This window comes from Passer montanus, unplaced genomic scaffold (assembly GCF_014805655.1).
Source record: "Passer montanus isolate IOZ18808 unplaced genomic scaffold, ASM1480565v1 scaffold11, whole genome shotgun sequence".
Lineage (NCBI taxonomy): Eukaryota > Metazoa > Chordata > Aves > Passeriformes > Passeridae > Passer > Passer montanus.
Window position 1 is genome coordinate 3,185,683 of NW_024357613.1, and position 14,259 is coordinate 3,199,941.

The following is a 14,259-nucleotide window of genomic DNA, read 5'->3' on the forward strand; positions in this document are numbered from 1 at the left end:
ATTGGTTTTTGATCTCTGGTACAAGGACTCTGGATTGCTTTAATTCTCAGTTAGAAGGCCTCCTGCAAGGTAAACTCTACTGTTGTGCTATTACAAAATCATTGCAAATTTTGGTTTTTGAACACATAACATTTCAGAAGAAAGCATTCTCATTTTCTGCTTTGCAAAATCTTGGTACATTAATTATGAATAAGAAGTTGGTATCAACTGAGACTTGAAATATTGAAGGGCAGATGCATGTGAGTGCTATATTTTTGTAATCATGGCAAAGTTCTACATCTTTTAAGTAATAAAAACTGTTGAAAATGAACACTAATTTCTTCAAAAGCCTTTACAGTACAAAGCATTAGATTGATCAGATCACATGTGTTAACAATTCTTTTGTACTTTTTGATCACCTTATATAAACTAACCTTTTGGGTGGTGGCTCTTCTTGGCCTGCTGATTGCAGTGATAAATCATGTTGTTGATTGAAAATTAGATGGATAAAACCTTACTTCAGAAGTGCATCCTGTAGCAGATTGTTTATTGCTAATTCATGGATTTTAGAACAGAATTGAGCCCAAAGATGAATTGGTTTGGGATCTTTCAGTAATTGATATATCAGCAGTGGAATGGCAAACCTTTGGCAAGGAAGGGCATGTTTGTGTTTTGCTGCTTAACTAACAATGCAGTAGTGTGTGGTGATGTGCTGACTTATTGGGTTGGGGTGTGTTTATATGGATGGCAGAGTTATTTTGGTAGGTTTTCTCATTTTGAGTGTGCAATGCTCCAATGCTAGGATCATGATAAGAGGTATGTAATATATACGTGGAAGCCATTGTAAACATGTAGGTATGGGAGTGATGGAAAAGTAAATTATGTTGTCTAACAAAACAGGGTACCTCCCAGCTATCCTGTGGGATATGTGACCATAAGCAGCTTTAAATAAATGTGCTAATAAATTATTAAGAAGTGTAAAACGATCTGTTTAATGGGTGGTTCTTCGTTGCCATCTGAAGACAGTATGTCTTTAACATTTGTTATCTTGGTTTGCCTAGACAAGGATGTGGGGATGAAACTGCTAAAAGCAAATCTTTGGAATAAAAGTCCCTCTTTGACTCTGGTAGCAAAAAGTGTTAGTTTTGTCTTTGATTTCTGCTTAAGTAACCTGCACTTCCTATAATATTTTTAGGGTGGCATTCAGATGCAAACATAGCATAAGTAACAAACATTAATTGGCATTTTTGTCACATGTCATGTGGATGTGGGATATGGGCATTTTACCACGAGTGATGTGTGGATACTGACCATAATATTATCAAATAATGTGCTTTTTCAGTGTTTGTTACAGAGAAGTTGGAAGAAGCCTGTCACAGCATTGAAGCTGGTGCTTCCTTGGGTAAAATGCCCATCAGTTGTCTTAAAAACTATAGAGGAGATGTTTAAAAGACATGATTAAAACCAGTTTTGATGCTCTTACACTCTAAAGAGAGTGGTGCATAAAACTTCAGAAGGCTGAAATGGTGCATTTTAGTGCAACGGCTAGAAAATGGTAAAATAATTTGCAAATGCGTTCCTTGCAACTTCATAAACTGATAAGAGGGCATCCCTTTGTATTTAAAGAAAGAAAGCCCACAAATCAGCCAAACAACCAAAACAAAACCACCAAACCCCAACATATACAAAACAAACAACAACAAAAAAAAACAAAAAAAAACCAACAAACCCTCCCCAAAGGAAGAAAAAGCCTATCCCAAAAACCTGAAGTATGTGTTATGGTAGTGTTCTCTGTAGTTCTTACTGAAATCTTAAGAATTGACTCGATTTTCCCACTGTAATTCAGTGCCTTGAAATGATTAAGCTCTTCACAGAAACACTTCAAAATCTACAGGCTGAAAGCTTGGAATTGGATTTAAGAATCTTGTCTGTCAATGCAGAGCTCTGCCAGAAGACCACATTGTAGAGCATTGTTTTATTAAGTATTATTTGTTCATAAATAAACAGTAGCACAGATGTAGTACTTATGTAGTGGATCCATTTCCTTATGTTAAGTTTATGTATTCCTAGAGGCATAAGTGGGTTGTTTATCAAATAAGCCTTGTGTTTACATAAACATCAATAAGTTACTAATTTAAGTCCTCCTGTGTCTCCCTGTTACAACCACCTGAAGGTGCCCTGCACTTCAGATAAGAACTGTTTATCATAAGCTATGGTTTCTACTTCTGTAGCATCAATTGTGGTCCTGTGGGGAAGGCTCGGTCTGGAACTTAAGCAACCTTGGTGTGCAGTGAAGGATATGGAGAACATCTTCTTTCTGAAATTATGCCAGTTGCTCTTTTGATTTAAATTGACATTTTTGAGCATTGACAAACAAGCCAGCTGGAATCCACAATTTTAATTCTTACATGTCATGTAACAAAGGTGTTACTTGTATCAGACTTTTTCTTTCCCTGAATGATGTCAAGAGAACATAAACTTGTAAAAAAAACCTATCAGGAATCTGACAGGAAAAACCCTTTTAAAATGGGAACTAAATGTTAATAGTTTCCAGTGTAAAGCCAGCTGTTAGCAGCTACTGACCTGTAATAGATTCAAATTACCATCCCTCAGAACGGTGCATTTTGTTTCAGGTAAGTAGAAGGTCCTCCTTCTTAAGTGTAGTGGAGATAAGTTATTTTCAGAGCAATGATAGTTACTTTGAAAGAGAGATTCTTCTTTGTTATCTCTGGTGAAAGATTTGAACCGTAAATATCTGCTAAGTATATTTTCAGCATATATCTTTGTTATATTTTACATAACATAAACAGAGAAATCTATACTCTGAATTTGCCTACTGGGATTCAGTAGCTTTATTGATCAGACAAGGCAGGATAAAAAATCATGGAGAAATATTGAGTACCAGAAGTAATGTGTTTGCTCCCAGTTACAGTGTTCATATAGAAAACTGAAGCTGGTGATAATAATTTTCGAATCACTTATATATTCTTAATTGTTTTTAACTCTTTGTCTTTGCTCACATATTGACTTTCTTTTTCTTCCCTAGTACAGGCTGCTGTTGGAGATGAGTATCTTTAAAATTATCAGCTTACAGAGCAGCTGGGTGACAGGAATGTGGGGAGAAGCAGAGATCAGATTAGATCAAATTAGGTTAAGATACAGTTTATAAAGTTTGATAATGATGTCTTCTTGAGGGGAAAAAAAAGAAAAAAAAAACCTTCAGATTTTTATGTAGAGAGCTGATTAAAGAGCTTTTCTGAAGCACTTTATCATGTCTATCTTGGTGTACCTTCCCCTGAGGCACTGCTTAATGATGATGTACTGGACAAGATAGGGAGTAGGATAATATCTATATTGTTGAGTATTTTTGTTTTAATTTAGAATTGTAGAATGCCACAGGGGCATGTCTCAAAACCAGACACTACTGAAAAATGCAGGTGAGTTTAAAGAGCTCTGAACTGATTTACAGAAAAGTACACTTAAGAAACACTGTTTTGTTTGGATACTGGGAGGGAGAAGAAAACCAAGAAAGAAGTCTAATGTTTTTGAACCTTTAAACTAATGGGAGATGACACAGGGCAACATAGCTACCATGATTGAATTATTACATAATAAAGCTCTTCCTTAGGCAACCCTAAATATGCAGTTCTGTATCTTAAAATATTGAGACACATCCTGAATATTGTCATACAACTTAGCATAGCTTTTTTTGGAGAATGCAAACACACTCTTAAGTGCTGAGAAATACATAATAATTAATAATTATGTACGAATAATAATGAAGAAAAGTGTTATTTGTTATAATTATTATATTTAGATGGCACCAAAATGTACTAATTTACATACCCTTTGAGAGGTAAAATTAGATTTCATTTACTGTAAAGTAAAATATAAAAGAGTTGGTAATTGAAACAAACTTTATGTTCAGTTAATGGACATGTATTGGTTTTTCTTCCAAATGTTCTCAAACACTGGATTTTTAATAAGATTTATTTGCCGAAGTTTTATTGACAACCATGTGAAATTCCTTTAGTAGGAAAAAGGCAATTTTTGTAATAGTTGGTGAAAGTATTGGGGGCGGGGGGAGGGGGGAATCTTGTGTGTTAGAGATAAAAGGTTAAAATCCATTGGAATCTGTATCTAGTTTTTTCTATCTAAATTTTTTTTCTATAGTACCTAGTAATCAAATTTTTCCCACACTACTGCTGTAAAACTTTTGTCTGGCATTTCTGCTGTCATTAGAGGCAACAGCCTTTATGACACTGATGATGACATTAAAATTGTGGAATGATGCTAGTGAGTCTCCTAATTACTGCATTGTACTCTTCTCATTGTCTCTTTGATGCTTGTGTCTGTGGAACAGTTTCTTGGCAAGTGCACCTTTTGCCATTGTTCTCAAGAAGTAGCCCCTAAAACAACACCTGAGCAATGAAACATTCTGTTTTCTGAATATTCTACAGGTTTTTTTTCTATTTAACATTTGCTATGTATAACCAATATAATTGAATATTTGTAAAATTTCATTACCTTAATAACTTTGGTTATATTTTTGAAAAGTAATCTTTTAGAGAAGTTAAATTAGAGCATTAGTTGACACAGTTTATTAACTTATTAATTAAAATTCTAAAAATGAGACTTAATCTGTAATTGTGATAATGTTAGAAACAGTCTCCTTTTAGATCAGTAAGAGTCCTGTTGCGTTGCAGTGAATGCCAATTTTGAGATTAAAACTGCTTATCTTTGCCTTCCTAATCAGTGCATTCCTCAAATAGGTTTATCCTTTACCTTAGTGGCCTTTTGCACCTGTACTCCTGTACTGGTTTTTAAAGCTAATGCTTCTGTTAAGCTTTCCCAAAGTTGGTCTCCATGGTGGTTAGTATATGGCTGCATGAAAAGAGTGTATTTTTCTGATTCTTGGCCATGGCACTGCTGGAAAATTTTATGTTTAGATTTCAATCTGTTTTCTGTCCTCCCACTTCTGCATGAAAAAATACTTCTAAAAAAAAAGTGATTTCTGCCACTTCCCTCGTGGATGTCTGTGACTTACAAACAGTACCTTGTAGCAGAACATGGAAAGACTGAAACTGAGACTGATAGCAGAATATGTCATCTTAGGTATGGTTGTATCAGCAAGTCTAGATTAAAATCTTTCCCAAAAATACACTGCAAGAATATTTTTAAAGCTTCAAGGCATGGTGCTGTTGAGAACAGAATTGTGAGTGTTTGAGATTCTGCCTCAATGTCACATTGAGCGAATGGCAGTCTCAGGAAGTTTTCTGTTCAGTTCTGATGAATTTTCAGTGGCCTACCAAAGATCTTTACACCAATTTGCACAAAGTCCAAGCAATATTCTTGCCTCTGAATCATCTCACTGTCTCCTCAACTTAGATTTGAATTCACCTTCTTCATAGTAGCAATCAGTCAAGTCCTTCTGCTTCTCTGGTCTGCCCAGCAGACTGAAGTCAGTGTTTACTGCTTGAGTTCATTAACCAAATACCTGCCATTATTCCAGGTAAATATTGTCTTCCTTGGAGATAAACTGCACAGCTGCTTCTAACACCTGGTTTAGTAATTCTTTGTCTTATAGAACTGCTGTTTGCCTCGTAATTAACAGAATGCTTTGGAAAATACAAATATGCCATCTACATGAGAGAGAGGGCTTTTCAGAGATGACTAAACATCAGTGAAGATAAAAACTAAAGCAACTGAAGAAAGGCTGAATCTGATGAAAGTCAAAGGTCATTCAACATCTCAAGACAATCACTAATGAGTTCTGAGTAGCTGGGGTCTGCTCCACTTACATTTGCTCCCTTAATGTACAGCACTGAATTGGCAGTTGTCTAGTAGTGAACACAAATACTTTGAGTCAGAAGTATTTACAGGCTTGAGATATATATGTGCATATTAAATATGTGTATGTATGTATCTCTCTGTGTGTGTATATATACACACATACAAATTTAATTGAATGTTAAAGCCAAATTTTGGAATGAAACTTTTTTCTTTTTTCTAAAGTGAAACCCCCTCCCTTTTCAGAGAAATTACCTTTGAAAGATTTAAGACAAACATTAAAAAATGTCTGAATTTGATCTTTCTGTGACAGTTAACAAGAGTATGTATCCAAGATCAATGCCGGAATATGTAGCAAATAGATATTCAAAAGAAAACAAAATTTATTCTAAGAAATTGAAGCAATGAAAACTTTTGGTTATATGATGTTTTATTCTGCATGAGATGTGTTCTGTGGGGAAGGGCTCTCAAGAGCCAGCAATTCTGCTACTTCATTCACCACTAAATTACAGTAGGTATTGGCACTGCCTGCATTTCTTAAACAGAGATGTTTGTTAAAGCTTTTTCTTTCACAGCTGTGAATAATCATGGAGGAATTCATTGCTAAGTAGCTTTAGTCCTTACACAAATTATAAAATGAAAAAGAATTTTCACTGAACAGGTATGTGAAATGAGAGTACCGATGAAATTTCTTCAACAAAAGCACTGGAAGAGGCTGTACAGGGTTGAGTCACCATGCATGGAAGTCTTTAAAAGATGTGTAAATGTGATGCTTAGAGACATGGTTTGGCAGTGGATTTGACAGTCCTGGGCTTAGTTTGGCCTTGATGATCTTAAAGGTCTTTCCTAATGTAATGATTCTATGATTCTAAGGTGATGACCTCCAGAAATTATATTTGCAATGTCAGCTTCATTCTCTTTATAGTTGAAGAAATGGAAGATCCAAAGTTTTGTTTTCATGGCTTTATTCAAAATCTGTTTCTCAGACATAGTAAAATTCCTATTGAGAGTGCATAGGAGAATAAAAAGCAATCAGATCTATACTGGGTGAAATGCTGTCCCAATATTATGTGAAACAGACTTTTTTTTTTTTTCCTAGAGGTGGATTTTCATGACGAGACAGTTAATATACAGTTTTGCAGGACTGGAGGTTATAGTGGCTGGTATATATTCAGCTGTACACCTGGAGTATGACTTCAACAGACAATAGAATTTTAAAAAGTGAAAATATATTTTTGTGGTGATTTGTTTGCAATTCAAAGCTGTTAGCAATAGAGATAACAATCTAAGATTAGTCTGCATGGCCTTTCTTAGTCTCCCAAGAATGTAGCTATTTATAATAGGGAAATCTATTCCTAGTACAATCAGTAAACTTAACTTTTACCTAAGAGAGTATTTGTCACCAGCTGCATAACCTTGAGTGTATTATTTCAAAGATGAGGAAAGTTGTTACTGATGCTGCAGATGTAAATATGTAAAATCAGCTGTGGTCCTTCTCCAGAAGCTGCTGGTGTCACAGAGTGCTTGAGGCTGACAGGGATCTCTGGAGATCATGAAGTCCAAAACCCTCATTCAAGCAGGGTCAGCTACAGACAGTTGCCCAGGACTATGTCCAGATGGATTTTAAGTACCTCCCAAAATGGAGACTTTGCAACCCCTTTGGGCAACCTGATCCATTGTTGGACACCGTCACAATAGACTATTTTCCTGTATCCAGGTTGCTTTTCATGTTTTCATTTGTGCCTGTTGCCTTATCCTGTCAGAGGGCACTGTTGAGGAGAATTTGGTTCCCTCTTCTGCATTCCTTCCCATCAGGTGTTGTACTGCAGGAGAGGCTAAAATAGATGTGCCGTGTAAATAGGGCAATAGATTATATATCTTCCCTTCTCTTTTCATTGCTGTAAAGCTTCTATTTAAAGTGAACCTTTCCATGATAAAATTTTTTATAAAAGTGCCTTAATATCTCGGTTTCAGTGTAATAATATGGTAAAATGCATAAAATTTTAAAAGTAATATAAATATGTTAATTGTATTTTTAATCAAAATGCTGATGTATTTGACTTCTTGTTGGCTAGAAAGAATATTGAATTTCTCGATGGACTGTAACTGCTTGTTAATATCAGTGTTTTGAAATTCAAAGCATTTTACTTGGAGTCTAGAATCTGATTGCTGCTACCCCTGGTAAAAGTAGTTGTTGATTTGTTAGTTTAACAAACATCTGCAGCTTCATTAAGTTGATTCCCTCTGTCAGATGCTAATTTGTCTTCTGATTTACATTTGTTCAGGTACAGACTGTTCAAAATAGTAGATGCTACTTGCAGGTACAATTTGTGTTATTCACTTTAATCCTGAATTCATTGGTGAACGTATCCCTGTTTAATAGTTGTCTGCATGACAACTATTAAACTGGGATATGTTCACAACATGAACATATCCCAGCATGACTGGGAGCAGCATTTTATAACCATGCTCTCCTCTATCACTTATGGATGGGGAGGTGTTTATAGAACCCTGTAGTCACCAAACCTTCTTCTTTCACTGTTTTATGTAGAAGAAAGTTGTAATGAAATTACCCATCCAAAATGGTCAAGCTGAAGCAATCAGGTATTTCTCTAACCTGGGTCACTCAGCAGCAGCAACAGTTGTTCAGTACTTTAGTGCAAGGATCTGCTGCCCTGGATCTGCAAAGGTATTAAGAAACTGTGTAAGGTATCATGTGGAAGTAGACAAGGAAAGTTATATTTCATCTGTTGGCTAAGTTGTGCTTAAGGAAAATGACTGAATTATGCATTAAAAGTCTTTACACTGATGAAATCCAATTTTGTAGATAGTGCTGCATCAGCATAAAAAGGATAACTTAACACTGGTGAAAATCCCTAAGGCAGGCTGACCTTAAGGTAGATATTTAACAATATATAGCAATTTACAAATTGACATCTGCTGATTATTTTTTATGTTTTAGAAGCACCGTCTTAACAAGTAGTGGGGTGTTTACACTGTATTGTTATATTGCAGTTTGCTACTAATTCATCATTAAAGAATGAAGAAAACCATAACTGTTTTCCAAGACCACTTAAAGCATGCTGGAAAGGCAAATCACTGTCCTTCCTGTGTTTTCACTGCTAAGAGACAGCCAGATCCAAAAGGCAGTAAAGCTCAAGATTATTTCATACAATAAATCCAATAGGATTCAATAAACATTAGATTTTAAAAAAAAAACAAAACATTCTGTAGGCTGGCACACTTGGTTACCTGTATGACTAAAGAGGAGATTACCAGGAAAGAAAACTGAATTTCACTGTTCTTGGAACTCCTTACAGTTTTCACTCCACCCCCACTCCCCCTGGTTTTTGGGGTTTTTTTAAGTTATTATTGAACAATCAAAATCCAAAAATCAGCTCTTTGCTGAGTTTTGTCTTTAGCTTCCTAGTGTTGGAATGTTGTTGGGTCAACTTTCTGTGGAGTTTTTGAGTGTCAGTGCATTTCTCAAACTAGTGCTTCTTTGGGGTGGGACATGCAAGCTGAAGGAATTTTTATCTGTGTATATATAATGGTCAGGAGACCCATCTAATTTTCTTCTTTATTTCTGTGGAGAAGTCCTGCTACATTTTCAAATCTGCACATCAGCAGCAGGGATTAGGGTCTGTCAATTGCAGATGTGTGAGGAAAGGGTATTGTTTCAACGTAAGGATGGAAGGAATTACTTGTGGTCCTTCTCGGAAGGAATTTGGCAAAGCTAAGGAAGTTTGTCAAATAGAAACTGTGAGAGATGAAGAACAAAGTTATACCTATTGCTGTGTTCTTCCTAGTGCTGCTTCCTGTCTTCCCACAAGAGCTTCATCCTTTCTGTGATGTTTCCCTTGAAAATATCCAGTAGAGTCTGGAGAGACACCACGTTACTACTCTGAAACAGAGTGGTCTGTGTAATCAATTCCATTTCAGCTGTTGAATTTGAAATAAAATGCCCATTCTTTGAATGGAGCTCAGATTCATTCCTTTTGTAAACTAGAATGAAAACCAGGGAAAAACCTTTAAGTGGTGTTATGTTGCAGTAAACTTTACACAAAGTGTTTTGAAGATGAGTGAAGAGAGCAAAGTGCTTGTGTTGCTGAATTGATGACACTGGTGTTGTCTTTTCATCCAGGTTGTTTAAAAACCTTGTGAAGGATGAGTGGGGCTCATTCTTTCTACTGTGCTTGATAGAGTCTGAATCATATCTTTTAACTCTGGTGAAAGTACTCTACCAAAATGTCTTCTATTCTGTGATTTCCCTGCATTTCTTCCAGCATGGAGCTTCACTTCCATTAAAATAAGCCTTTTTCTCTAGACAGAGTTGAATCTTCCTTGACAGGCAACTGCAGTCATGAACTGGGCTGCTGTACCTGCAACAGTGAACAGGTAGCCCATGTGACACCATGTATGATGGTTTGGGAATTCTGAGCTCTTATAGATAAGTCCTCAGGAAACTACATTAAATTCTAATTTCAGGAAAATTAAGGAGGACATTCATTGGTTGGATGTCCTGAGTAAGTTTGTGAACTAAGTGAATTACCAACATTTATATTTATTTTTTCAAGTAATATATAGAAATTTTGAGCTTGTGTAATTAGACTCAAAGTAAAATTAAAAAGTCTTGAAGGGCTAAAGCTCTGCTTTTTTGATAAACAACCTGAAATGGGTATATTAAGTTTCACCAAATTTCTGCTCTTTAGCCCTATAGAGCTCTTCTGGGACTGAAACACAGCATCATCTTCCTATAGAGCTCTTCTCTCTTCTGGGACTGAAACACAGCATCATCTTTTGAACTATTTTATATTTGGATGAATTTGAGAGGTCAGAGCATGTGTTCTACCTTGCTGTGGAATGAGCAGTCAAATTGTTGTGTCCAGAATTTACATCATGTTATACACCTAGTCTGCCTAAGTAGTAGGAGAGTTTTTAGCTTTAACAATCCATCTCTTTTCCCTGTATTCATCCTAAACAGATGGCCTTTGTGTTGACTTTTTAAAAGCAGAAGAACACATCCCTAGAAAAAGTGTTGAAGTAATACCTCCTTGTAAAGAAAAACAAAAGAAGAAGCACTGGCAGCACTATTGCAAAATGTGTTTAAAGGATATGGAATCACTTGCCTGTGCATTTGTCACCTGCAATAATGGGTTATCCCCTGGGCAATACCCAGTCTAAAACAGCACTTTGGAAGATGCTGATGCAGAGTGGAAAATGAAAAATACGGTGGAAGTTTGTTTTCTCTCAGCGTGTGGTTGCTCCTGCTCATCCCGAGTACCTATGAGGAACCAGGCTTCTCAAAAACATGTTGAGGAGTGGAAAACAGTGGGAAGAGAGGTTATGAATAGGCTGTCTTTGGTCTCTTTTGGGATGCTGTTTTCAAGCACTAATTCTGGCAATTCTTTCTTCTCTTCCCTCTTCTCTGAACCTTTTCAAAATGGAGCTCAACTGTCAGAAGAGAAGCAGTTGAGAGCACTTCATTTTTCACCTAACTTCTGTCTCCTCAGACTTACATCTCAGAAATGTCAGCACTGGTCAGGCAGAAAGGCAGCAATGAGAATGAAGACAGCTCAGATAGTGTTTGCTGCTCCTGTGCTGGCAAACTGCATGATTTTCTGGAAAATCAGTTCACTGTAGCCATTTTTTCCTTATATAAAACAGTAGGGAATAAATTTAACAGGAGATGTTGATTGCTTTCAAATTTTCTGATGAAAAGTGCTACATAAGAGCTAGACACTGTATCATTTCATGAGTACTACTGAATCCGTAATAATTTTTCTTCCTCTGTCGTTTTGGGATGCAGAGGAAAATTGCCTGGTTTCCTCGTTTCTCATTTCTTTCCTCAGTGCTCAGGACCCCAGGCCACTGATGTTAAGCAAGAGATCAGATATAAGGGTTGGTGAGGTAACAGAGCCTCATGCAAGCATCCCACTGTGCTCTTGAAACTGGAATTCCATTCCTGGTAGTGATCTGTATAGCCTTACATTTACCTTAGAAGTATTTTTAATATATATTTGGAAATAAGGGGGGTAATATTAATACTAAATTCTCACTAACATATAATACTCAATATGTCACTAAATGGTATCTAATATAATAAGGATTATTCTAAATAGTAGTTCTGTCGTTCTCCTAGGATGTTCTATAAACTCTTAGAGGAAGAGGTACAATTGTTCACAAATGTTTCACCAAGCTTGTATTAAGTCAGTTAAAATTGCCTTGGAGAGTAGAGTTGCACTAAAAAGAGGGAGGAGAGGTGGAAAAAAGAAACCCCAAAACAGGGTCCTGCTCAGTCTAGAGTTTCAGGCAAGAGAGGAAAAGGTCTAGTTATCCAGAGCCAGCTGCATTGTTAAAAGTTCATACTATCACTTTGACATTTAGAGTAGGACTCTGTGTCTTTGTAAATTCCTCTTCGTATTACCAGTGTAGGTCTCTGAGCTCAGACCATTTCACAAACCATAACATTTTTGAGTGAGTGATTGATCTGTATTATGTGTCCTAGCCATCAGAAGAATCTTGGGATGTTGCTTGTATAAACTGTAATACAATCTGATCCTGGGCATTTAGTTACAGACTTTCATAGACCTATTGGCGATACTCAGTCCTCCTGGATTTGGGAATAAGGCTTATCTGATACCTTAAAAAAAAAAAGGGGCTTAAATAACTCAACACATCTGGTAACACTGTAGGATCATTGTCCTTTCAGTTCCTTCAAAGCTCATATTGCTACAATATTTCTTTGGTGTCTAGTTTCCTAAAGGGCAATGTGATTTTTTTTTTTTTCAGGCTGTTTTTGTAGGTCTTGCAAATTAACCCATATGCATTGCAAGAAAAAACATGACTTTTAATCAGCACCATTTCTAAAGTTAGCGCTTGCTGTGTGTATATGAATATGTATATGAACCAGTGTTTAAAAAAAAGAAAACACAACCTTTCTGCTAGTACTCAAAACTAGCATACAAATGTGGTTTTATTATCAAATAAAGCATGCCTAAATGTTAGAATATCTTTCCATTAGGGCTTTTATCATTTGACTTCTTGTCTTCAGTTACAAGAATGATAACAATTGAAACTAAATCTTTTAATTCAATAAGAATTACATTGAATTTTAGGAAGCAAAAAGAGGAATCAGATACAGACTCATATGCATAGGAAATTAAACATTCAAGAAATTAAAACTTTGTGAGCAACCAGAGGTAGCCTTAAGGTGTGCTTATTTGAAATGCCTGCATTTAATTTTACAATAAATCTGAGTATTTTGTTCCAATTAAGACAGTTCATGTGCACAACTTTAAATTTTACAGTAGTTCCAGGGAGACCGTGGACTACTTGTTTTACATTCTGGATCAAGTTCAGATTTTTAGGCTTCGCTTGAATAAAATAAAAAGCCTGAACCCTGAAGATAATACAGATTGATAAATCTGATTTAAACATTCCCGTGTTGCAGACTTTCAGTGTATGTGGTACAGCTGAGCCTCAGGCCATGCACTAAATACATCCACAGTGCATTCCCAGGGCACCTGAATACCAAATGATCACGTTTGAAAGGTTACCTTTCTATGGATTCTGACTTTTCTGTATTAGCCACGAAGATTAGAATTTTAACAGCTCCCAAGGAGAGGTATTGTGAAGTATTTACTTGGCAGGAAAAAAACAAAACAAAACAAAGCCCAGATGAGGTACTGTCTCATATTCATGAACTGGGATTTGTTGGTTCTGTGAACGTCCTTGTGAGAATACACTCTATAGTTCACACTGTAGGAAAAACAAGTCTTGTTTTTCATTTATATTAACTTAAAACTTTGATAGAAGAGTTACTGTAGTAGATGTTTTAGCAGAGACATATCACAGATTATATCTCAGTAAATCCTGAAGTCTTTCACAATTAGCTTTCTTCCTGCTTCATCTCTCTGGAAATCTGGCAGTAGCTTTGTTAGTCAATTTGGTGATAATTAAAGATGTAAGGCTTTTTCTTCTTTTCTTTTACAGGTTGTGGAACTCATTTCAAGTGCTATTGGTGACTTAGTTCAAGGGATATATTATGAAAACTCAAAATCATCTGAGGTAAGAATTTAACTAGATTTATGTACCCTAGGCAATTGGTGATATTAATGTGTGACTGCTGTAAATACAATGACTTTCTCACCTGTTTAAAAGGAAGGAGAGGGCACAAGAGTTGTTGGTCCTGGTGGGTTTCAGCAGTAATATCATTATGACACCTGTAAGCTCTGATAGAAGTTTCTAGAAATACTCAAGGAGGAAGTATTTTGTTTTTGTGAGTGCTTAATAGAATACTGTCATGTGTCATTACCAGGAGATCTAGGCACATCTTACTACAGGCTTTCCAAATGCTTCCAGAGGTTCCTAGCCAAGGTTCTCTTAGAGGTATTCATTACTATGTTGTCTACATCATTAGTATTTTCATGTCAAAGCTCTTGTTTCCAAGCCCAAAGAGGTTTACAGAATGCTTTTTCCCAAATTTAT

At 36.1% G+C, this 14,259-nt stretch overlaps 1 protein-coding gene across 4 annotated transcripts in view; it reads left to right on the forward strand.

The window, feature by feature from the left end:
* The window catches only part of PDSS2 (decaprenyl diphosphate synthase subunit 2), a 112,616-nt gene that overhangs the window by 72,690 nt on the left and 25,667 nt on the right, over window positions 1-14,259 (forward strand). For all 4 annotated transcript variants that reach the window (XR_005629613.1, XM_039727252.1, XM_039727258.1 and 1 more), the window contains exon 4: window positions 13,765-13,839. Coding sequence is in view for 3 of the 4 variants with exons in the window: in XM_039727252.1 (XP_039583186.1) it covers window positions 13,765-13,839 (75 nt within the window). In the remaining variant the exon portion in view is untranslated. The remainder of the gene's footprint in view (window positions 1-13,764; window positions 13,840-14,259) is intronic.